The sequence below is a fragment of the Astatotilapia calliptera genome, chromosome 22, assembly GCF_900246225.1.
Source record: "Astatotilapia calliptera chromosome 22, fAstCal1.2, whole genome shotgun sequence".
In the NCBI taxonomy this organism is placed as follows: Eukaryota; Metazoa; Chordata; class Actinopteri; order Cichliformes; family Cichlidae; genus Astatotilapia; species Astatotilapia calliptera.
This window is the reverse complement of record NC_039322.1, coordinates 19,927,772-19,953,594: the sequence shown is the minus strand read 5'-3', so window position 1 is coordinate 19,953,594 and position 25,823 is coordinate 19,927,772. Positions and strand designations below refer to the sequence as shown.

Genomic DNA, 25,823 nt, shown 5'->3' with positions numbered 1-25,823 from the left:
CTGGCTACATTATATTGCTTACCACTCATGGCGCTGGAGAGAACGGGACGTGGCGCAGCCTGCTCGCTCCATAGGTGGGATGTGGGGTGGTGATAGATAGTGGAGGGGAGATGGTGCCTCTCCCCTGGGCTCAGTAGGAGGCTTCATTATGCCTCGTGCTGCACCAGCTCTCTATTTCTCACGGCGATAGGACAAGCTACCATAAAACTGGAGACATGTGCAGGAGAAGCTCTGATAAGGACAGTCCACATATCTCCTCCTCTTAGCTTTGTTCAAGCACTGTAATTCCCTCCTTTACCTCCTTGTCCCCTCACATGCACCCATGTACACACAAACAACCCTTGATATATTCTAGTTATTACTACATGAAATAGTTATACGGTGCCCTGCTGATAATCAGCACAGAGCCTGAGAAAATATCTGAGTCTGCACATCAGATGTAACCCAGGGGCCAGAGAAACAAATTGTCCCAAAGAAAAGACACTCTTTATTACATATGTTAAATAATGCATGTGCTGTGGACACAGATGTTGGACATCCATCCACACAGATTTTGTGTTGTTATGGTGTGGTTAGCTTTGCATACAATGTGTGGATTATATGCAGCGGTGTGTCAGCACATGGTACTCTAATGGACCCTGGTTTAGCTTCTCTGTCTGCATAAGCTTAGCATTCAGAGATGTACCCTGACAACACCACACCACAGTCAATGCATTGCACATCTATGCAAGGTTAAAGTGACCGTCTAGACGTGAGACTGACCTATGCAATACTGAGAAATGTTTTATCTACAATTGGCAGTTTATGCTTTTTCTTTGACATTTTCCTTGAAGTCTTGATTGCGCTGACTAGTCAGCGACTTTTCTGGGTGCATGACAGAGGCTGTTTGTAGTGTGACAGACTGATTAATCTCACTGTACTAATCTGGCCACCTTTGATGGGCCCCATCTTCAATGCATAGGGTTCCTCACTCTGACTCTCTATAATTTCCCAGCCTCTACAGTTTTAAAGACAAACCCTCTGGGTCCGGTACCACATACTTTGGGGCTAGCTTTGCAATGTTTGCAATGTGATGTTTGTTATCTTGCCTTGAATGTTTAGTTGAGACATTAAACACTGTGCACAGAATATATCATGTTACCTGGGTCGTGCAAGGCCTAACTAGCATGACCTCTTTGGTCCCAGTGTTCCTGCACACTATTTTTATCATTCTAATGTGTCACTCTTCTCTTGATGCTTTGTTCCATTTGCTCAGCATAGAGGACCCTAAGGTGCTGCTGGAAGCACTTGCAGGAGACCATTTTTATCAGCAGTGTTGGTGATTTGGCCCCGTTATACACAGCTGATGGAGAATTCCTTTTCTTTAAGGAAGTTTATCTAATCACTGTGTTTTGTTTTCTCTTAGATGGCCTAAACTACTTCAGTGACTAATTGCTACTGCACAGAGAAATCCAAAACCAAGTCCTTATTTTTTTTAAATATAGTGACGTGATCTTGAGATCTCCTGTTTTTCTTCTCCTTAAATTGATATGAACAGGATCATAATCCCTTTTAAGGACATTTCTTGATTAGAATATCACAGCTGAATGATTTATTGTATTTATTTATTTATTTATTTTTGTGGAAGTGAAGATAACTGTCTGGATGCTTTGACTAGACCCTATCTTTATATACAGTATTTTTTTGGCCTACTTTCCCACCCAATTTTCCCTGCTTCCTCTCCTCGCTACACAAATACACATGTAACATGTATCACATGTCCTCTTTGTCCTACATCTTTCTTAATAATACCTGGTGTGTACATCTCCTGTGGGGAAAGATGACAGCAAGTCCCAAATGATAGACTGTTCGCGCAGTTTGCCTGAGGAGCAGGTGCAAGTCAGAGGAGGGCTCAGAAGACATGGGCCAAAATTTAAGTGGTTACAGAATGAAGGAAAACAGAAAAGGCATAAAAAGTCCAGAGAAGCAAACTCGGCTGAAGGTGGGAATTTTAAGTTAAGACACAAAACCAACACACAGGCTGATTTCTCTTGCATTCAAGGTTATCAGCAAATCTTGATACAGATCACATTATAGAGTCAGAGAGCAACTGAGTAACTAATGCTTCTTTTTTCCTATAATTAGTGCTGCATGTGCACAAAAGTGGCTTAATCAAATATTATTAACATAGTCGGTGGCTATTATTTGATATGCCTCCCATAAATATCATAGTGGGGAGCTTCTTAACACCAGTTGGCTGGTTAATTTGAGAAAACTGAAAATACATTTAATGTTTTAGTTCTTTGACACTTCTTTTTATATCTCTTGAGAAGAATTTGTTGGTTAGACTACTGTTAATAACTGACAATCATTTAAAGTTCATGCTGGCTTTGAAATTTAGTACAGAATGTCAGTTTTATGTGTTTTTTTAAACTCTTTGATAATAAGAACCATTTTAAAGAAGATTCAATGTATCCTTGTCCATATAATTAAAAATACATCTGTCAATCCAAAATGTGAATTCCACTTCACTTTAATGTGAAAGTTCTTAACAGTAAAACTTGTATGTAACCAGTTACTTCATTATCTACAAATAGATTCACCTTGGTTTATTGTTTACCTACAGGTGTCAGTGGTGCACCTGTTGAAGACTGTGCGTTTAATTCGACTGCTGAGGCTGCTCCAAAAGATGGACCGCTACTCGCAGCACAGCACTGTGGTTCTGACCCTGCTGATGTCCATGTTTGCCCTTCTGGCTCACTGGATGGCCTGCATCTGGTACATCATCGGCAAGAAGGAAATGGAGGACAACACGAACAACTGGGATATTGGTCAGTGGCGGGGGAAATCTTAACCGCAAATCTTCAAACTCTTCTTCTTCTTTGAGCTGCTTCCTTTAGGGTTTGCCACAGTGGATCATCTGCTTCCTACCATCACTACCATCTTGTAAACCTTCTCTTTCACTCTTGCTGCTGTCCTTCTGTCACGAATTCCTCCTGACACTCTTCACCCTCTCTATTCTGCCTGCACTCTCTTCTTCACCTCTCACGTGTACTGTCCGTTGTGTTGGATGGTTCACCCCATTTATTTTACCTCTGCTCCTTGCACCTTCACCTTTCCACTTGTTTCCGTCTCATTCACACACACGTAGTTCCTGTTTTTCATTCCTCTTCTCTCCAGAGGATACCTCCATATTTTTTATCCATCTGCTCCCTGCTCTCACTGCTGATCTCAGTGTCGTCACAACATCCTAGTCCAAGGAGACTCCTGCCTGACCTCATCTGTCCCCTTGCAAACAAGAAAAGGATCAGAGCAGATCACCGATGGAATCTCACTTCCATCTTAAAGCCATCTGTCATTCCTACCTCGACACTGTCTATCTGTCCTCATACATGTCCTGCACCACCCTAACATACTTCTCTGCCGCTTCTGACTTCCTCTTGCAGTACCAGAGCTCCTCCTTTGGCACCATATCATATGCTTTCTCTAGATTCACAAAGACACAGTGCCACTTTTTTCGACCTTTTCTATACTTCTCCATCAACAGTCTCACATAAAACATTGCATCTGTAGTGTTCTTCCTTCGAAGCGCCTTTGAAATCCTATGATGTCAAAACAAACAACGACTTGTAACCGAGACCTTTTTTTTCAGCATAGCACCGGTGCTACTGGGCACTTTGCCAGTATCAGTTGTAGCATCTTCAGGCGCTGTTGGTGCTTGGATTAGTAATGTAATACAATCTTCCCACCCCCTATCATTCGCAGGAAGACATTGAATGTGCTGATTCACCACAAATGTTGCTAGAATATCACAGAGAACCAGACAAAGAAAGAAAAAGATTTGTTGCTGTGTTTTGTACCAAAAATTAATTGAATTCATTATATTGTAGCCATGTGAAAATTAATTAATTAATAAGTCTCAGAGCTACCCACCACTGTGGTAACAGTGTACATGTAATGTGATGTGTGCCTGCAGAGATTTGTTATCAACTTTGTTACAGGATGCTAATGGAAAACTGACTCCGGTGACATCAAATGCTGGGACAAAATGTGGGGCTAAAAAAACAGCCTCAGTTTCTGTTCTAGCTGAAGGAGTCATTATCTAGTTTTGTCAGACTCAGTATAAAAGAAACGTTGAGCTTCTATGGGCCAAAATCTGTGCAATAAACAGACTCATACAAAGGCTATAATAAAGGCTAGTATAATAAAAGACACAGACAGACAGACAGACTAGACTGTATCCCTAAAGGCCAAAAACATTAACTCGTTTAAAATTGGCCCTTTCAGCTTGACCTTCATGTTGACCTCTGGACTGCTTCCAGTGCTAGTTGCAATTGATAGATTGTTCTCCGGAGAGTCCTGTTCAGTGCACCTGCAAATTGTGCATCTATGCTGCATGTAGGGTCTACTCCACTGTGTCAGAACGGTTAGCCTTTAACTATTATTATGGAGAAGTGGACAAATTCAAAGAGAGTGAAATATGCTTAATTGGATTTGTGGTGAGTAAAGATTGTGCTGTTCTGGCTCATGAATGTTCTCCCTGTGACAACACTGGACATCCCCAAAACTCAGCAACTTCAAAGTCATGTTCATTTTTATGCTTCACACCTGATGCACTACCTGCAGGCTCGCTGGCTGCAGGTTTTGGGTTTTTTTTTTGGTTTAAAAAAAAAAAAAAGCTTTCATCACCAATAGTGTAGAGGTGCACAAGAAGACAAACTTGAACAGAACAGAAGTCATATTTAAATTTCTGAAGTGCCGTTAAAACCAGAGATACAGGGGTTTTTCTGCAAGTGAGATCTTATATTTACCTGTATATGCATTTGTCATCAGGGTCTTCATATAGGATTTTAAGCCTTTACGGTAGAGCCGTAAAAAAAGGTGGGTGCAACAACTGCATCACTTATGTGTGTGTGCATTGTAAAATCAGTGCAAAATGTGTTAATTCTTCTCATACCAAAACACAAGGCTTCCCCTTTAGTCCTCAGGTCACTTATGTATAACGAGGCCTGTTGGGCTGATTTTTGGTTAGCATCGATAAGCTGTGCTGTTCACAATTACCTTGTTCTTGCATCTTCATAACTGGATCCCGGTCAATATCCAGTGGGTCATGAGAACAATGCAGATTTCTTTTCACCAATTACTGCATAGGATTTCATGATAACCAGTAAAAATGAAGAAATTGAAACAAATTTAACGTTTCTGTCTGACCATCCGTTTGCTGTTTACACTATATTAAAACAGGATGGCTCCATGAACTGGGAAAGCGTCTGGAGTCGCCGTACTATCCCACAGGAGGTGTTAATGGTTCTGGCAGTGGTCCCTCCATCCGAAGCGTCTACATCTCTTCACTCTACTTCACACTCAGCAGTCTCACCAGCGTGGGCTTCGGCAATGTGTCAGCCAACACTGACGCTGAGAAGATCTTCTCCGTTTGTGTCATGCTTATAGGAGGTACACGAACAAACGATCAGTCGTGAGATATCGTCACATTAACTTGAGTGCACACGTGTTTTGGAAATGATGGAAATGCTTACATTTATCATGAGATCAGATTGAGACAACAGTGTGTGGAATTATACTTACCTGTACAAATGACCCTTACCTGAAATCGGATACGCAGTGAAGCAGGATAGACGGATGGATGGAACATCAACAAAATCTGATCCTGGTCCATCATTTGTTTCACTGTAAGCTGTTATATTTCACTGGCAGACAACTGCAGGAAGGTCTGATCCGGTTTAAACTGGCTTGTTACACTACATTTGTGTTTTGGGGATGAGGAGAGGTCACCGTGGTGGGGGTTTTCCCTGTGGACACTCCCAATTCTGGTTCAGCTAAATGCTAAATGTCCCTGGCTGCCTGGGGCAGTAGCAGTAGCTGTCACAGACACACCACACAAACATGTGCTTACACAAACACACACACACACGCTATCCCTGTTGGGTTTACACGAAATAAAAACTTGAACCAAGCACCTGTTCATATTTATATGGAAACATAGGCCAAACTGGATGGGTGGAATTGAATTAAATCATTTTATTCCATCATTCAATGCAAACATGAATAACAATATGACTAAATGACCTTACAACAGTGTAAAACATAAAATGTAATTAGTTTTCAGTGGTGAAGCTTAAAGCTCAGTTTTCTTTCATTAATGGCTCATGCCACAATCAGTAATCGCTGTCACAGCAGTCCCACTTTCCCGTCTTGCAGCATGCGACACAGCTGCAGCACCGCTGAAAAGTGGATGAGCTTAGGTGAACAGGACAGGTATCTGTCATCCCAATCAAATATGACCCTGCCAGACCTAATCCTGATGTTCCTGTGTTCTAGGAGTAGAGCTGCAGGATATGCATGTGTATATTTAGTTGATTTGATGTTTATTTGATCATAGAAATCAAGTGGAGGCAGAACTGTTGTATTCCTGCCTTATTCCTGTTGCTTATTTAATATTTTAGAAATATGACAGAGTTCCTGTTTCTAGATGTTTCTCTCTGACCTGCTTTGAGCAACTTATGATCTGAGTCCAATTCCATGTTTTTCTACTGTTATTGTGCTGCACTTGTAACACTTGTGCTGATGTTTCTCTTTGGTTTACTGTGAGATACAAAACCAGTCTAGAAAAGAGTTTAGTCAGGTTTCCTATTTTTGTTCCCTGTCTTGACAATTCACTGTCAGCACATTTTTCACTGTATGTCATCCATGCTTACTGTCCACTTCATTAACTCTCCTTCTTCATCTCTTCTTACCTGCAGCACTGATGCACGCTTTGGTCTTTGGTAATGTGACAGCCATTATCCAGAGGATGTACTCACGCTGGTCTCTGTACCACACCAAAACCAAAGATCTCAAGGACTTCATACGTGTCCATCATCTGCCGCAGAGCCTCAAGCAGCGAATGCTGGAGTACTTTCAAACAACCTGGTCGGTCAACAATGGCATCGACTGTAACGAGGTATGAAAGGAAGACGACCTGATTGGTTTTTGCTAAACTGAAATTGGAAGTGTCTTTGCATTGACGATATCCCAACATCAGCATCAAATACAGTAATTACTTCAGTTGGTATTAACCCTTTCCCTACTTGGTCTGTTCACTTGTACTTTAAATGTCCAACAGCACAGCCCACAGGGACCGATAACTCATTTGAAAGTTCACATACTCCTTACATGTCAGCCACATTTAGGCTCACGGTAGAGGTGAAAATACAATCAATGGTACTATGATTACCCACAGTGAATGCAGGTGTGTTTAGCCCTGAGCACTGACTCACAGGGAGAAGAAGACATGACTTTTTTGTCTATGCATGATGATATTTAGAGGACAAGCTCTCGGCCTTCAGTTTCAAAAATGATGATTCGAGGCTGGTTTTCAAAACCAGATTTTGTTTTTGTTGAAGACAACATCAGGTGAAAGGAAACGTGCAAACAGATCTAAGTGTGCAAATGTGGCTTCAGGACCATGTAGAGAAAACACACAGTAAGACAGGGTGAACAACACCTCTGCTTGATAAGCTCAGGGAAACAGAGGCAACCAGTCAGCAGTATAGTAGCAACTCGTCCCTCTAGGCTGTGAATGCCTGCAAGACAGCTGTCAGAAAACAGAGCAGGGAGTGGAGGGAGTGATGATGATGAAACCCAGACAAATGAATTATAGATGGGCCTGTTGATTAAAGTAAGCCTGGCTCTGATGACTCATTGATCAGCTGTGATGCTGCTGAGCTGCAGATCTTTGTCCCGCTGAGGGGATGGACAGATAGATGATGTGCAAATGACAGCGTTTCTCCAAATTCTCACCTTATATTGTCTGTGTTGCAGCCACAGGTGTTGCATTGGTTGGTAATGGTGTATAAAGGTAATTATTACTACATAATGATAGTAATAATAATATCTTTTAACTTTAGGTACATGTGTTTTTTTTTCTTACAATTACAAGTGTCATGCTGCTCACATCCTTCTCTGATTTCTATTTCCCCCCCCATCTCTACAGCTGCTGAAGGACTTCCCAGATGAGCTGCGATCTGACATCACCATGCACCTTAACAAGGAGATCCTGGAGCTGTCGCTGTTTGCCTCTGCCAGTCGCGGCTGCCTGCGCTCCCTGTCACTGCACATCAAGACCTCTTTCTGTGCTCCAGGAGAGTACCTCCTTCGACAGGGTGACGCTCTCCAGGCCATCTTCTTTGTCTGCTCAGGATCCATGGAAGTGCTGAAAGATGGCATGGTGCTGGCCATTCTGGGTATGATAAAAGGGAGAAGGAAGGGGCTCGGGGGTGGGAAGACGGAAGGAAAACAGATCTTTTCTAATTTTAACAAGGAAACAGCAAGCTTAATAACGAAGCTCTGCGTGGCTCTTTGTGTAAAAGCCCATCCTGAAAATAGGCTAATTGTTTTGAATTTGAAGGATTACATTGTCCTAGAGGCTATTGTGCATTTTCAGTGAATTATTATTAAGCTCTTGTTAAAAAGTCAACTCACTGGCCTCAGCAGAGATTCCTCTGAAGTTATTATCACTCTGATGCTGCAGATTTGTCGACTGCATATCCATGATGTGAATCTTCCAACACATTGCAAAAGGTGCTCTATTGGATTGAGATCTAGTGGTTGTGTAGTCCATTTAAGTACACTGAACTTATTGTCATGTTCAAGAAACCAGTTTGTGATGATTTGAGCTTTGTGGCATGGTGTGTTATCCTGCTGGAAGCATCCATCAGATAATGGTGCAGGGTCATAGGTCAGCAACAATATTCAGGCTGTGGTTAAGCTCAGTTAGGCAACAATGCTCATTTTGTTGTAACAATTTACACAAACAAGGTGGGATGGATCCGTGCATATTTAAAAATTCATTCGAATTTTGCAGCAGAAATTGAGAATCACTGGGGAGTCAGACCAGGCAACATTGTAGCCTAAGTATCCTGTTCTTGTGCCACCTGGTGTGGTCTTCTGCAGCAGTAGCACATCTGTTGTACATTCTTCTGCAGCCTTCCAATCAGCTAGAAGCATGTCTTGGGGGTTCCTTTTTGTCTGTATTAGATTGTGCAGTGAAGATGAGACAACAAGCCTTGGATCTGAGTCAGACCCGGGATACAGCATTTAGCCCTCCAGCACATGCAGCATATTGCCTGCTCAACTTGGAAGCCAAACAGGCACCCTGGGAACTGCCATTGACTGGACATTTTCTCCTTTTCTGACCATTCTCTGATAACCCTAGAGATTGTCGTGTGGGAAAGTCCCAGTAGATCAGCAGTGTTTGAAATTCTCAAACCAGCCAACGGCCAACAACAATGGCATGTTTGAAGTCTCCTATATCACCTTTCTTTCTCATTCTGACAATCATTTTGAACTTGGGCAGGTCGCCTTGACCATGTCTACAGGCCTATATTGATGGAGCTGGATGGATGAAGCTGCCGTGTGATTGGCTGATTAGATATTTGAGTTAAAGAGCGGTTGAAAATGTACCAAATGCAGTGACCAGTGAGTGTAAATGCCATTTTTGAGCAATCTCCTTTTGCAGTAGGCAAAGAAGGACTTGTCAATTTGTGCACATAATATGAAGGAGCTGCATTCTTCTTTAAGCTGGGCTGCATGTTTTAGTGATGTCTTGAAGCCCATAGAGGATGAGCGGAGCTGACTGGCAGGTGATGAAAGAGACATTCAACCTTTGCCGATTGTTTTATATCATATACCAGTGATCCATTCGATCCATAATTGTCCAATTCCATCCAGGCTAAACTATTGCAATCCAGTTATGTCCAGCTGAGCATTCATCATATCTTTTCCACAGAAGTGTAATTCAGTCTTCTGTCAGCTTTAATCTGTGCTGTCCAGTTGAGTCTAGCACATTTAATCAGTCCAATTCACAGAGTTAGGTCATTTTAGTTTCTTCTAGTCTTGATCGTTTTAATGCTGCTCATCCCAGTTCCTCGTTGCTTGCTGAAGTAGGTCTCTATGTGACACCCCAGGCCAAATTCATTTGCTTTTTCACTTTCAGTTTTAAATCGATATTTGATTTGCTAAAGCAGCAGCTAATTACAGCATCTGAAGCCAGAACTGACTCCTGTGTTTTCTACAACAGAAACAGAAAAATACAAAAACAGTCTATTTCAGTAGGTGGATCCCCCCGATTCAGCAATTCCAAAGGAAGCCGCGTGCTAAAATAGAAACGGGCTTCTCATTAACGGTTCCACAACGTGCTCAAAAGCTGCGAGTCAGCTTGAACCGAGAAAAAATATCGCTGTCTTTGTTCATGAAATTACAATAATTATTTAAAAAGGACTGTTTTGTTTATACAGCAGAAGTCTTGGTGAAATACAAATGAAAGAAAAAGTAAATGAAAAAGGTTAAAATAAAGCATAAAGGAAAATAAAGCTTGATAAAGATAAAAGCCATCACAGCCAGTAGTGTCTCCTGAGAAGAACAAATTAGATAAAACAGAGAAACGTGTGCTGCAGACGTTTCATATTTATGAAGTTGCATTTCACTTTAGCAAAGTCTCTTTGTCCTTATTATTCATTTTTATTATGCATTTGCCTGATTAAAAACATCTCACGTATTGCAAGTATCAAATGGTCATCTTAAACTGGCAGATCCCAATCAAAAGGCTCTGTGCAACATGTCAAACTGCGAGGGCCTCTCTATAGAATCGGTAGTCTTAATAAGAGTTTGTTAGACATTTTTTGTTTTTGTTTGGGGTTTTTTTGTTACTTGAGAATAGATCATATTTATTTAGTTTCTTAAGAAATGGTTGTTCTTGTGCGACCTTAAACATGCAACACTGAACAAACCATATTAAGCTTGTAATCCATGTATAATAGATTTGTTACTATGAAGAAGCAGTTAAGTACATTTTTGAGAGAAAGCACTTAGTTAATGAGCTTGCAGTTGTAAAACACAGCCATGCAGAATAAATCATTATGCTTTCCAATGACTTATAAAGCGATAGTAAGCAACTAATATTCATGGGAACTTAAATATAAAGTGCAAATCTGCTCTCTCTCCACCCACATGTCTTGTCTGTATCTTCATTGCCACTATTAATACCAAAGCTGAATAACAGGGTAGAATGATAGAATGATAAAAGAACAAAAGAGTCACAAAATCTGCTCCTAAAACGACTTTAACACATTAAACATGGTTATAAAGGTAATCATTCAACTTCTTCAGTGCTCAATACTTAATACTCAATACGTAATGGACTATTTTTTTAAGTAAGATTTTAAAAAAAAAAACTCCAGTATGTTCAGCTTAGAGATGAAGAATTTTCTGAAAGTTCATAAAATGATGCCCATCTTTGTGTGCAGAACAAATCGAGATGTAGACTCACTCGAGCTGTATCTGCAAGCATGCACATCTGCTGTGCGATGCAACCTCTTGCCCTAAGTGACCATACTGGCTTTTGCTTTCTGACCTTCATGACACAGGAATACACTCTATCTGTCACAAGTGCGTGTGACAGAGAATAGAAGACAGCCAGATGGTTCAAGAAACTCCATCTGTCATGGTTTTTTCCTCTTTTGGCATTGTTATCTTTGTGTGTGTATCTAGTTGTTTGTAGAAACAACACCTGCATGCCTTTTCTCCTGTTAAAAAAGAGGGAAAAAAAGGTTTCTGTGTTTTCCTGTTTGTGTGTATCGAGTAGGCGGAATTGTTTTCTGCTGTTTTCTGCTGAATGGCATGTGTTTGTGTGCGTGTGTGTGTGGGTGGGTGCATATGTGTATGTAGGCTTGACAGGCGGAGAGCGTTGTCTCTGTGCTTGTGTGCTGAAGGTCAGGCTAACTTCGAGTGTCTGAAGAAAAAAAAAAGGTTCTCTCTCTCTCTCAGCATGTGTCTCTCGTCTCTCTCTATCACCCCCTTCCTTGCCACACAGCGAGTCCATAGCCACAGCTCAGTACCACATAACAGACAGAAGACCAAAAACAGGAAGAGTGAGAGGATGAGGAGAAACTTTGGGAAGATGGAGAGAACGTGTGCTGAAAGAGGGAGGGCAAAAAAGGAAGCAGAAGAGTGGAAAACAAGAGGAATCAAATGAGATGAAGTAAATGAAAACGGATGGGGCTTAAGATGAGAGAAAGTGATGAGAAAAGAAAAAAGGAAAGAGAAGAAGAAGAAGTGATGAGAGTAAAAGTGAGCCAAGCTGAGGTCCAGATTGGTGAGTGAAGGGAGAAAGGAAGGAACATAAGGAAGAAGGAATCAAAAGTTAACAAGACAGAAAGATAAGCAGAAAGAAAAATGAAAAGAAAAGGAAAAATGAATAAAAAGAAAGAAAACACAAAATGGAGAAGACAGAGAAACTCAGAAAGAAGTAAAACATGGCAGATAAAAAGGTTAGAAGGCAAACAGGAGATGGAGGCAGAGGGGAAGCATCTAGTGAGCTGAAAAGGAAGAGGAGAATTTAAAAAAGGAAGATGGGGATGACAGGAATGAAAGAAAACTAGAAAGAGACAGATACAAAAAAGATAAGAAAGACAGCAAAGAAGAAAGAAAGAAGTAAATAGGAAGACAAAAAAGCAAATTAAAAACCAGAATGATGCAACAAAAGCTAAAATGTTAAGAATAAAATGGAAGTTTGGGAAACACAAAGTAGCAGATGAATAGCGGACAGGAAACACAAAGCAGGAAACAAGAAGTGAAACAAAGAAGCAAGAAAAGAAAAAGAGGAAATGGAGGAGAAGGAAGATGATGGAAAAGAAAGAAAAGTCAGTGACAAAGGGTTTTGATATAGCTGAACCAGTTGGATCTCTAAAAACAGAGGGAGCGAATGAAAGAGGAGAGGAATAATAACCGGAGTGAGAAGGAGTGGGTTGAGAAAGCGACAGAGAAGGAGAACATGAACAGTCATGACTGCCACTCCATCAGCTGTGGTGTAATTTAGCCGCGTTCACACCACGAAATGACCATAATGAATAATTTATCTCTGCTTAAGGGATATTAACTCTAAAGGGGCACTTATCTTCATCCTGTATGGAGAGGAACAGCTGTCACAGCCACTTCACCCAAACTGTAAAACTGACTAAAAGCAGTGGAAGTGATTTATAAATAATAATTATAGACCAAAACAACGCTGCAATATTCTGTTTATTCTCTCTCTCATTAAGCTTGTTTCCTATTTGGTATTACTTGGTCATTAGTGTTTAGCTTTTTAAACAGTATTACTTGAAGCTTTCCCGTTAATAGAGTGCTCAGTTTTTGGTCTTGCAGATGCATTTGCAGTTGCCTCTTTATGCTCTTCATACTTTAACATCTAAGAAGTCAGTGGCAAACGTTAATTAGCAAAAGACGTTTGGGTAATAAACAAATAAAGAATTTCAGGCTGCCTTTCTTTTTTCGATAGAGGTGGAGTTTGGTGGTATGTGGCTCTGTCATGGTATAGCAGCCTCAAGGCTCCAGGTACACAGTTGAACAGGTGGAAATTACAACACACATGACATCGATTAAGTCAGACACCACGTGAGAAGGAGAAGCTGAGGTGGAGGTGGGTTCCAAAGAAGCTTGCAGAGGCAGCAGCAATTATATGTAGTCCAAGGTTCCTTAGTAGTGCACCCTTAATAAAATTTACTATGAGGATTTGTAAAAGTGTGTTAGCTGAGCTATCACCTTTGGGGGCTTGCAGTGAGATCAGCTGTTTTCAGCTTTACCAAGCTGAGTGTGTCTTCCTTCCCTGCCTTAACCAACACTGTGCTCAGTACTTAGTGTAATAATAGAAGACATACAGTCTATAATAGTGACAAAGTTACTAATTAGAATTCAGAAGAAGTTATATTCTGAGTCTTGAATAAATGAATAATCCTCTTAATGTCTAAGCATTACTCTGCTCCAGGACCTCTCCACCCTCCAAGCTTATAAACTTTTCAGTTATCGCTGATGTGTCCCGATGCGTCTGCAGAAAAGATTACTGAGTCTGTGCCTCTAACACCCTTTACCACAGTGTACATTATGCTGTCACCTCTTTTTCTGACCATCTCACTCTCTCTCTGCCTGAGCAGGTAAAGGTGACCTGATCGGAGCAAACCTGTCCTTGGATAACCGGGTAATAAAAACCAATGCAGATGTGAAAGCCCTGACCTACTGTGACCTGCAGTGTATCAACCTGAAAGGACTCTATGAGGTATTGGACCTCTATCCTGAGTACTCTCACCACTTCGTCCAGGACATCCAGCAGGACCTCACGTACAACCTGAGAGAGGGACACGAGGCACACGTGAGTCCATCCAAGTATTGGTGTATTGATTCCACATATAATTGGCTAACTTATAAAGCGAGGGAAATTAGTACAAACAGTTTGTAATCTTCGTGGTAGTTTCATTTTAAAGGAGAGAGTTACATCATTTACAGTTACATCATCAACAATAGCTCTCAGTCTGGAGCTTCTTAAAGCTTATCTCATGAGATTATTTTACATTGTGGAAAGCATATCCAAGCAAAATAAATGAGGAAAGTTACAAATTTAGCACGGGATCAAATCATGTTTTCCTTGGAAGGAGATTTAAACTGATTTTTAACTATACATCCCCCATGGACCGTTTTTTGATTGTGATGCCAAAAGAAGGAACTATGAAAAGAAAGAAAGATGTGAGAAGACATGCGTTAGGTGCTAATTTTGCTAAAGCAATAGCAATGAAATAATAAACTAAATAAGCAAAATAAATTTGGGGATCCCAAAGCCAAACACCAAATCAAATCTTTCATTTGTTTTAATTATCTCCATACACCCTTAATAGATCCTGATTTTTTAATATTTTTTAATTAACGATGCCTGGGTATTACCCACAGCAGTGCAAGAGAAGCAATTAATGTGCTCTCGCCAATTTCTCGGTGAAATGAATCACGATACTGTACTAATGTGTGAGAATGACTGATGAGTTTAGAGACGGCAAAGCAAGAAGGGTCTGGAAACTTTAAAATTACAGAGAGAGAGAGCTAGCTGAGCCGACTTGGAGAAGCTGAACTGCTGTAATTACAGTCAGGTGTTTTTGTCTCGCCTGCCCAAACGCCGCTGGCCCACTTACACGCGCACACACATCATTAACACACACACACCCGCACTCACTCGGACTGCATGCCGCAGGGCTTTTAGGTGAGGCTAATGTGCAGAGGGGCAGCCCAAATCTCAGGGCTCAATAGACTTTAAATGAAGACAGGAGATGGAGGGGTGTTTTGCGGCTGAAATGTTGAGATTGCTTTTTTTTTTTGGTCTTACTATCCTGCATTTACCACTACAGTACTACTATATCAAGGTCATTAGGGTATTTGTCATTATCATCTATTCTATTCTTATACTGGCTTTAGAAAATAATTTACTGTATAACCTTGTGAACTGACTCACCTGTAAATTAAAAGCAAGAAAAGAAAGATGGCAGCTTAATTGCTCTTATCTGCAGTTCATTTACTGTGTTTCCTCTTTGGCTTTCTTCCAGGTTAAGGCCAGACTGTCCACAACAGCTCTAGAGACGCAGGTACCCAAATTCTCACTCTCACAAGCAGAAGCTAAACAGCTTTTAGACAGGTGCCATTAATTTAAAAGACTTGTCCGATTAGTTCATGTTGTTTGTTAACAGCCATCACCGAATTTTTCATCAGCTCTCACTAAGAAATTTGATGCTTCTGCACTCTGAAAACTTTGTTGGGTGACTCAGCGGAAGGCTTCAGTCACCGATAATGGGCACAATCATTGTTTGAGACTTGATGAAGGACGAAATAGATCACTTCTGCACAAAATTAGTTGCAGTCATTAGATCATGGCGGCACCAGAATAGAAGGCGATAAGATGCTCTATATACTGTCAAGCTGTTCCAATATTTTACAGAAGAGTCTATCTCTCTCGATGAGACATTAATCTCACGCTGGTGGTATTTTTGTCAGAGGAAGATGGTTCAGTAGGCGACTGTGGTCTTTACTTCTGCTATTATCAGGCTGAGACCTCATCTTGTAGCTGAAGGCTCATTGCAGACCACTAATGATAGACGCAGCTCTCTGTGTTCAATGAGACAGGTGTCAGGTGTTGCATTTACTGTTCTGCAGGACACATCTGCAACCTAAACTGTTGATCTGACCTTTTATCCAACTGAGTGGGCAACTCATTGCACTTACAAGTCATTAGTACATTTTGTTTACTTAAAAAAAATAAAGAACCATTTTATTAACTTTGCAGAGGAAAAAGTGAAATGGCCATGATGAGCCACAGATGAGCCAAAGTGATTTTAGATTTTAATTTAATTTTGCTTTTTTTTCAGTCAGAGGTGAAGAGGAACGGGCGAGTGGTTCAGGGCTATCCACCTATCACAGAGGCACAGGAGGAACATGAGGAAGATGCGGAGCTGGAGGAGCTGGAGGAGCAAGAGGAGCAAGAGGCCGTGACCGTATCTTTGTTATCACAGCAGAAACGAGCAGTGAACCTCAGGGGGGCTGGTGAGAAGTCTCCAATGTGCGGACCCAGCCAGAAGAGCGTGGCACAAAACTCTAGCAGGTCTCGGAGGAAGATCCAGGAAATTACTCTCAACACTTTAGATCCTTCCAATCTCAGCCCCAGGTGAGTTTGTTCTCCACTGATTGGTCTTACTTCCTGTCTAGGCCTGTTTCCCTGTGAATCCAAGCTATGCCTATTTTTATATTTCTTTGGAAGAGTGCATATGCCGCAAACTAGAAATGACTCAAAAGTGTCATCAGTGACAAACAGTATGTGTATTTACTAAACCCTGTGACAGACTAATGGAAGTCTAATCCTCTAAATTTCTATTATGTGATCTATCAGTGAGGGTATACAGAAAAGGTTTCACACCCTGAAACGTGCAGTTTTTACAGAAACTGCAAAATGGAAGAAATATATCTCGGACTCCAACGACCTCAGTCAGCATATTAAATGTTACATTTATAATATACATGACAGCACAATCAGAAAACGACTAAATAAGTATGGCTTGTTTGGAAAGACAGCACAAAGAAAGCCTCTTCTTTCTAAAGAGAACATGGCAGCACAGGTTAGGTTTGCAGAGTTGCATCTGAGCAAACCACAAGGCTTCTGGAACAATGTCCTTTTGACAGATGAGACCAAAGTGAAGCTATTTGGCTATACAGCAACATGTTTGGTAAAATCCAAAAACAGCATATGAGCAGAATCACAGGTCATTTGGTTGTTTTGCAACCACATGACCTGGATGCCTTGCAGTCACTGAGCTGACCATGAACACCTTTGTAAACCAAAGTATTCTAGAGTCAAATATGAGGTTATTTGTCCAGCAGCTAAAGCTACAACAGACCCCTACGATCCTCTAAGATCATGTGGCAGGAACGTAAAGGAGCTGTGCATACATGACACCTCTGTGAACTGAAGCAACATTGTAAAGCAGAGTGGGACAAAATTCCTCCACAATGCTATGAGTTATTGATAAAGTCATACAGAAAACCTTCACTGCAAGTTACTGCTGCTAAAAGTGGTTCTGTAAGCTATTGAATCATGGGAGGCATTTCGTTTCTCACAGCACTGAATAGAGTCGTGTTAAAACTTTCTCTAATGACACACACATGAATGAATCATTATGGAAAGGAGGAACCAACTGCATTAATTAATTCCTGATGAGAGACCTCCATGCACTTTCACTCATGTACATGGAAAGCAGAAGTCAGGGAACAGCAGCAAGATCCCAGAACGAACAGAGCAGACATCAGAAGACGTGGTATTAGTTAAGTCAGACATTATATATAAAGAAAGACTGAGGTGAAGGTGGGTTGCAAAGTGGCTTGCATCTTCACAGCAACTGTGGACAGGCTGGAGAAGCTTAAGTAGGAATCACATGACTCATTTGCCAGTTGAATGTGTGGAAGTGAAGCAGATGAACGTGGGTTCATATCATACTCACATTCACCCTTTGTCCAACACACACTATTGTATGACATGTGTTGGACAAAGGGTTAAATAGAGGGTTTAAAATGTATTATAAGAGACATTTCTGTATTTTTAAAGATGTAACCCCATTTCCAGTCTTTATGCTCATCATGGTTTAGACTGGATCATTTTAATTTAGCCAACATAATAAACTGAATGGGATGAATATTTGTCAGTGACATAGAGTATAAATCAAACAAGCTGGTTATTCGTATATAACTTATATAACTATCTTATATAGAAATAAAAATAACTGGCTAAATACACAAAATCTGTTGTAATATATATAGAATTCAGCTACATATTTTTTAAATTGCCGTTTATATTCACAAATATGCTTCACATTGAATTAAATACTGTGTTGATGTTAAAACTATGAATTTCAAATATATGGAAAATTTCGGTTTGTTTTTAAACACATAATCTTATATTTCTGGCCTAAAATATTTTAGGGAATAGCACCATAATGCAATAACCAAAATGTGTACATTGTGTAGTGTTATTGCACAATAATATAATAATATCTCTCTGCAGGATAGTGGATGGTACTGAAGACAGTCAGGGGACAGAGAGCTCCCTGGCCTTCTCCTTCTCTAACCAAGGCCATCCTGTCAGTGAACCAACCAGTGCCTCAGCACCAACCACAGGTATTCTCTTCATGTAGCGCAACTCACAGACATGAACCTATGTCATTTACTGTCCCAGATGCAAAAACACTTTGTAGACAGAGTGCTTAATGGCTGTATAATGGCTGTAGTGCAATCAACTGTGGGGTGTATATTGGTCCTTGATTGAAGGGAATTATACATTTCTTATTTGTTACAGATATGCTGCGCATAAGCACAGCCGAATTAGCAGCTAAAGCGGAGGAGACCAGAGGACAACTGCGACACCTCGATCAACAGGTGGGATCTTGCGTGCGTTTATAGGGACCTCGTCTCCTTTTGGATTACAAAAAGCAAGTTCACACAATATTAAATGATTCGATTTTAAGTTAAAAAATTAGTTTATGGTAAGAGCAAGAATTAAGAGGAGTTTGTTATCTTAGATTAAGTTTAATGCTCTCATAGAAACATGACTGTGGTGAGACAGAGAGTGATAGAGATAGAGAGACAGGGCTCAAGTAAGCACAAACCATATGGCTGTATCAGCATGTCAGCCACAAGACAGATGAAAGGACTGAGGGAAGTAATGAAGCAAAAACGACAAACAAATAAGCATTTTAAACCCTATTAGTTCGTTTCGTTTACTTAATCTTTCTCTATTTGTATTTTTTCACATTAACATACAGTTGAAATGCTGAAGATTTTAGTCATATTTTTATTTTTAATTCTCGTGGTGCTCTGTCAAACTTAAAATGTCCACACATACACGCAAACAGACTGCCGTGCTGTTTCCTATGGTTTTGATTGGCGGGCGGCTAAATTGACATTAGACCCCTTGGCAGGTGAGGAGGAGTGTTCGCCTCCTCCTGTTAAGCCTTGGTGTGTATCATATGGGATGACTGAGGTAGAGAGAAAAGAGAAAGAGATAACCTGTAAAAAAATAGACAAATAAATGAGATCCTCTGGACTTTTTTTTTTGTTTTTTTTTTGCTGTTGTTGCTAGTAGAAACATGATGTGTGTAAAGCATGAGTAATGAAAGAAATCTATAAAAGAGAGGAAAGACAATGGCACAGCCTTTTCACAGTTATGCACACTGGCTCTGTGCCTCCTCTGTCTCTGTGGGTGACCGGTGGTTAACAGGAGGACCTCAGCATGGTCTTGTAGGCTGTTAATCCACACTTGGATCCATTCAAAGCGATCACCATAGGAGATGAAAAGGGCCGTTTGATTTGAACCCTATCAGCTCCCCATGCAAACGTACACTAGTCCAACAAAAGCACGACAAAGGAGACAAAAAAATCATTTATAGGCAAAAAGAAATTACATTTATTTTAAGCTATGCTAGCACTGGCTGATTTATTCAGCATTAGTGAGATACCCAATTTTGTCATTTTTAATCAAAATCAGAAGAGGTTCCTGTTGAGATGATAATCCAAGGGGGTAATTTTCACTTCTTGTTTCTGCCTTTATTCAAAGGAGTCACTACCACTGAATAACAAAGCTCGAACTTTATTTTTTCAAAATTCAGTAAGGCCATCTGAGCCAAAGGCTTACAAGGTTAACATCATTCAGACCTATACCACATTCTCACCATGTTAACTCCAGATTTTTCTTCATGCTGCTATAAGACATACTTCTTGCTCTTTGGCCTCTTACACTTGCCCTGCGACTTGGCGCCATGACAGGACCGTTTATTTATCCAGTGGGAGAAATTCAAATTCAAATGAGGCCTAGCATGGTGACCTCTGTACTACGCCAAGGAAATCATCATGTGCATAGGAGAGCAGGAGCAATGGGAGCATTACCTGAACAGCTTGAGTAATTAGATGCATAATTACTAAAAGAGGCTGCTAGAAAGACATGAAACAACACAATAGGCATGCCTGCTCATCAGTAGCGACCCACTTTTGAACACAATGAACAATAAGAAACAAAGAAAAAGTCAGGTACTTGAAACTAAGGCATGAATACAGCAGAAGTTTTAAGCAGATGATAGAATTAAATCAGTCTGTCATATAAGAGAAATTTAAATAATCCTGTCTTAAATTAAACTAAAATGAGTACATATCAATCATATGTATGTCATGCAATAAGCTAAACAGTAAGCAAAGGGAAGCACTGTGAATTTATTCACTGCATGATCTCCCAGGCGGCATAGAGAGCAATCAGGATTTTAGTATTCATGCAATTTCCTGCTGTTGTTTAATATGTTGGATTACTATATTTATGCACTGCAGCACTACAGCTCAACACTTTTAAAACACTCATGGATAAGTAAACATCAGCTTTGTTTGGTCTAACTATGCTCTTACTGACTTTGAGGGTACCTGTCGCTGCATCGCTGCTGTTTCTCTAACCCGTCTATCTCTGACGTGGGTGTACTAGAATCACGTTGACAGCGTGTCAGATTGGACTGGACCGCCACTCTTGGCTTTTCTATTTTTATCAGAGTCAGAGTTTAGACCCGGCCACATGTGAGAGGGAGAGATTGAAAAAGGGGGGATGTTTTTCTATGGTAAAAGCAAAAGTAGGATTTTGGTCAGGGTTTCGTGATGCTGATCAAAGTTTAACAACCTCAATGCTGTAAGACGCTAAAAATCCTGCCTAAAAACGACTGAGCCAGGTAATCACTTTGGACAACATTCGCCTAGGCGGCAACATAACAATGTGAGCTGAGAGAGGAAATGGAAGTTCCCAGCCTGATTAGGTCTGTCGTGATCACAATATACTTGAGTGCTCATCCTCATCACCTCTTGACATATTCATGCAGCGACCAGAGCAATTCCCACCTGGAGTTGTGTGTCCCGCTGGGGGCTGATGTGCATCCAGTTGCGCTGGCGTGCATGATTGGCCTGATGAATGGTCATGAGTGCAGAAGCAGATGGCACATTGGCAGCACTTCATGGTCGTGCCTTCTGTGGACACGCCACGTGCAGAGAGCTACTAATCAGCAACCCCCCTCATCAGTGTAATGACCAATTATAGCAGCTTGAAGTTACATGCAAAACGGCAGGCACGAAATAGATATTTGACCTGGAAGGGCTGACCTGAAAAAAACAAATTCATAATCTGTGGCTTTTTGTTGATTAGCAGTGTCTCCTCACAAGTTTGTGTCATATATTCAGAAAAATCAATTTGATGGTAATGACTGGAATGTGAGAGTTATAGTCAAATTTGTTAAGCAAAATATAGCAAATGCAGTCTTGTAGATTGTAGCTATAAACCTCCAGAACTGCAAAATGAAGCCCACGTTCAAGTTCTAAAAACTGCAGTTCCTCCAGTGGCCACTTGAGGCTGGATCTGAATCAGTCCCCATAAACTGAAATGGCCAACCTTACTGGTTTGCAGTCTAGTAAAAGTTTTGGGGTTATGTGTCTAATTTCTTCCTTCATTATAATTCTACATGGATTTGCTGAACTGGGCCTCCACATGGTTCTGGTGCTGTTTGTGCTTTTGGAGCATATTAATGGAATAATTTGGCTTGCTTTGTTGTATGTGAAGGTTCTCAGTGATCCAAGTCATCATAGTCTAAGGAGTTTAGAAAGAAAAGCATCTTTCCACGCTCCTTAGACTACGCCGTACACTTTGGGAGGAACACCTTTCAATTGCTGAGGGAGTATGAAAGTAATCAAGGAAATTAGCGGATTATAGGAACCATCTCCGCTTGGTTTATTGTGCCGCCTGTAGAGGAAGTTAGTTCTTCGGTTTTCCCTAAAATATCTTCATATTATAAAAAAAAAGAAGTGCAATTTCAACAGAATGTCTCAGTCTTTCTTCGTGATATATGTGTAAAATTACAGAAAAGGTTCTGGTAGCTCAGCGCCCAGACAGACATAACATTTTTGTTGATTGATGAAAATGTTCTTTTTTCTATTTAAAATAGAATTTCTATAATAGACAGTGGAAAAATAGTAATTTTCATGTCATTATCTGTCACTTAACTACTTTGGTGGAGTGTGAATAGCTGCTCCAAAAACTTATGTCCTCCTTCATATTTTCCAAAGCTGACCCAGGCCTTAAATTTGACACTCATCCTCTAGACAATAAAGCCAGTATTGCTGTTAGATGGACAACATTAGTGGCATATTTTTTTTATAACACAGCCAAAAAGCATTGTCTAAAGTCAGCCGTAACAATTTTCAGCCATGTTCTGATTTCGTGGAGCAGAGAGTGTGATCTGTATTCAGCAGCCTGAGGAATTTTGGTACCCTGGTGGGAGGTGTGCAGTTTGTTTGGTATGCAGTACTTTTTCACAGCTCACTGTGGATCCTCGTTATTGCACTACTTTCCTGCAAAGTCTAACAAAACGATCCACTGACAAAAACAACTTAAATGGTTGTCTAATTGTAGTCGGCGCACTAACCGCTGGGACAAACAAACCAAGCCAACCTTTTTTTCCCCTTTTTTTTTTTTACATTTGAATGCCTTTAGTGTGAACCAGTAGCAGCAGTAGGACTGTTAAAAATGAACCCTTCCCTACAGTGGGAAGGGTGGGATAAAGATGCACTTTATTGTGTACATTTTCTATAAATATGCATATGAATCTAGGACGGTAGCTGCAGATTCCAGTAAAAGCTACCACACAGGGACTTAAAATAAATTACAAGCTTGCTTCCGCAAAAACAAAAACAAAAAAAACATTGTAACCCATATGACACCAACACAATATTTTTTTTATTTTCAATACTTGTGAAGTGCTTTGGATGATGTATACCAGCCATAGTTACAGGCAGATTGTCTCTTGATTCTTGTTTGTTTCTGCAGGTGAGCACCCTTCGGAGAGAAGTGGCCGACCTGGGGCAGGTCATGAAGAGAATGGCTCAACTCATGGAGACCCTCATGACGTCAGTGCCACAACCTGCAGTAGTCTGCCCCACACATTACTCCCCAGCACGCCACACATACCTACACCATTCCCCCTCCCGTCAGACTTTCCCTTCACCATTCCCCTCTCAGACTGGCACAGTGTGGACAGAAACACCCATGTCGTTACCTTCCTCCCCCCTCATCATGTCCCAGCAGCATAGCACATTGTGCCACTCCCTCATACACAAAACCCAAGACCTCCTTTTGGGGGACATAGGTATTCCCAGCTCAACTCCATCTCCAACTGCCAGCTCATTGGCCCTTCAAGTGCAGCCATCCTCTGTGATCTCAGAGCCACACATGCCTTTGTCGCACCTCAGCTCTCCAGAGTTTCCCCACTGCAGAGGCAGGGCTTCTAGCTCCATTAGGCCAGGTGCACACAGTCCACCTCCGCAGGACGGAGGACATGAGGGTCTTATTCAGAGCTCTGGTGGTTCTCCTCAAACTGGACTCGGGGATGTCAACCACAACCCAACCAAGGATTTGTAGCAGACCTTAATCACAAATGTCTTGGAGTCTGCAGGACTTTCTCAAGAACACTTTTTGGGATATTTTCCTAAACTCAAGCTAAGACTGATAAACTGGGGTCCCCTCTACCACTGGAAAATGTTTACAGGGACACAACTCAGATGTTTTTCTTCTTTTTGTTTAAAGGCACGTGTTTCAAATCCCCATTGCATGAAAACAAGTACAGAAGGTTTAGGTGTGTTAGCTTTAACTTATAGAAACTACGTGTTGTTAGAGGCTTGGGTCGGTTGTGGAGCTCTGGTCTTTCTGGTCCGTAGCGGCAACTATCAGCTTACCTCCAGTACCTTCCCCCACAGCAAGCCTGTGCCATAATGTAGGATGGAGGAGAAAAAGAAGATTTTTTTTTTTTTTTTTTGCTTTTGACTGAAAATGGTTTCATGCTGGAGGAGGAGAAAGCACTGGGAGTGCTGGGTTTAGAACAAGCGGTGAGGGTGTGTTGTGGAGGGCAACCCTCTCTTTTAACCCCTTTTTCCTTGCTCATTCAACCAGTGTCAGATGCTCTGGATTTCATGGAACAGTGACTGGTTGGACTTGGAGCACAGAACGGCGTGAGTAGAGAGATGGGAAGTATTGTGCTCTTCACCGCTGGCCCTCGGGAAAGTGTGGGAGGTGGGGGTGGAAGAAGACAGTTAAGGAGGTGGTGGTAGGGTATGGTGTGCCTCAGGCACCACAGCCCCTGCTGTTGTCTGTCACTAAGAGCACAGGGACTTTCTTTCTCCCTCTCCGTTTCCCCTTTCCAGTGTTTCTCTCCATACACCTCTCTCTCTTTCTCCTTCCTTCCTTTCTCTCTCTCTCTGCATGCCTATCCGAGCCTTTTGAGTAGTGCCTGTAGACAAACATTAACATGCTGCATGTCACCCTGTGGAAATCCAGCTTGCCATTTATCTATCTATTTAAAGGAAACACAGTTCAGTCTTTAATAGCTGAACCTGGCATTTTACTGATGCATATTTATTGGATGTGGGCTTAGTTAAAAAAAAATCTGATTAATTTAGCACAAGATAGTCGCCCATGTTGTGAAAAGGCCTGGAGCAAATATTACCGATGCTAAATTGGTTTATGATCCGCAATGTAGACTTTTTCTCCAGGGTCATCAATCCTGAGATCCACTTTCTCAACTGCTCAGAAAGAAGGCAATATCCTCACATAAAAGCACAATAAGGACATAAAGACGCTTTTATATTTCTATGAATGTATCGATACTAAAGCTGTATTTTTTTACCTCAGAAATTGCACGAGTGTGGGATGGCAGTAAATGATGCTACTGTATATAAAAAAGTTATGGCAGTGCTGTTTGCTGGTATCAGCTGATGCAATCCTAAACCAGGAAAAGGTCATAACTCTCATCCCGACAGATCTACTGTTCTCTTTTGGATTCATGTAGGTTTGACTCTGCTTCTCTGCAAATGGAATGTACTGTAATCAAACTTTTATCCCTAACATTTTGATATTTATTAGATAAAAAAAATGTTATGCTAATAAACAGCAATTATGACTGTTACCTACTATGTTTTTTGTTGTTTTTTTTTTGTTTAGTAAAACATTCAAGAACTGAAAAGAGGTTATTCAAGGGCACAACATCCAAGGAGCTACAATTTCCTGTGCAAAAGTGTTGAGCCACTCCTCATTTCTATTTTCCTTACAAGGAGCCATACTTGTATCTTCAGAAATTTTGTTATCATAATTTGCTTACATTTTTCAAGTTGATTCTGTAAAAAATGATGAGGAAAAATAGTTTGACAGGACTGAAATAGTATTTTTGCACCAACAAGATGATTCACTAAGAACAAACTGTCCCGTTTGGCTCTTTTGCCATCAGAATTGTTGTCTAAAGGCAAAGAAAGATGCCCAACGGATTTACTTTACCAAACTGACCATCCCAGCCTTGCCGTAATGGTCCATTTGATTCACCTTTTATTGTTTATTTTATTTTCACTTACTGAATACGGGACAGACTTGACTG

At 40.9% G+C, this 25,823-nt stretch overlaps 1 protein-coding gene across 1 annotated transcript in view; it reads left to right on the top strand.

The window, feature by feature from the left end:
- Window positions 1-24,178, top strand: part of kcnh8 (potassium voltage-gated channel, subfamily H (eag-related), member 8) — a 57,426-nt gene extending 33,248 nt beyond the window's left edge. Inside the window, exons 7-16 of the mRNA XM_026157047.1 lie at window positions 2,606-2,810; window positions 5,224-5,433; window positions 6,741-6,940; window positions 7,973-8,222; window positions 13,965-14,179; window positions 15,396-15,434; window positions 16,212-16,507; window positions 18,395-18,507; window positions 18,686-18,765; window positions 23,231-24,178. Of these exons, the coding sequence (XP_026012832.1) occupies window positions 2,606-2,810; window positions 5,224-5,433; window positions 6,741-6,940; window positions 7,973-8,222; window positions 13,965-14,179; window positions 15,396-15,434; window positions 16,212-16,507; window positions 18,395-18,507; window positions 18,686-18,765; window positions 23,231-23,821 (2,199 nt within the window). The 3' untranslated portion in view covers window positions 23,822-24,178. The remainder of the gene's footprint in view (window positions 1-2,605; window positions 2,811-5,223; window positions 5,434-6,740; window positions 6,941-7,972; window positions 8,223-13,964; window positions 14,180-15,395; window positions 15,435-16,211; window positions 16,508-18,394; window positions 18,508-18,685; window positions 18,766-23,230) is intronic.
- The last annotated feature ends 1,645 nt before the right edge of the window (window positions 24,179-25,823 follow it).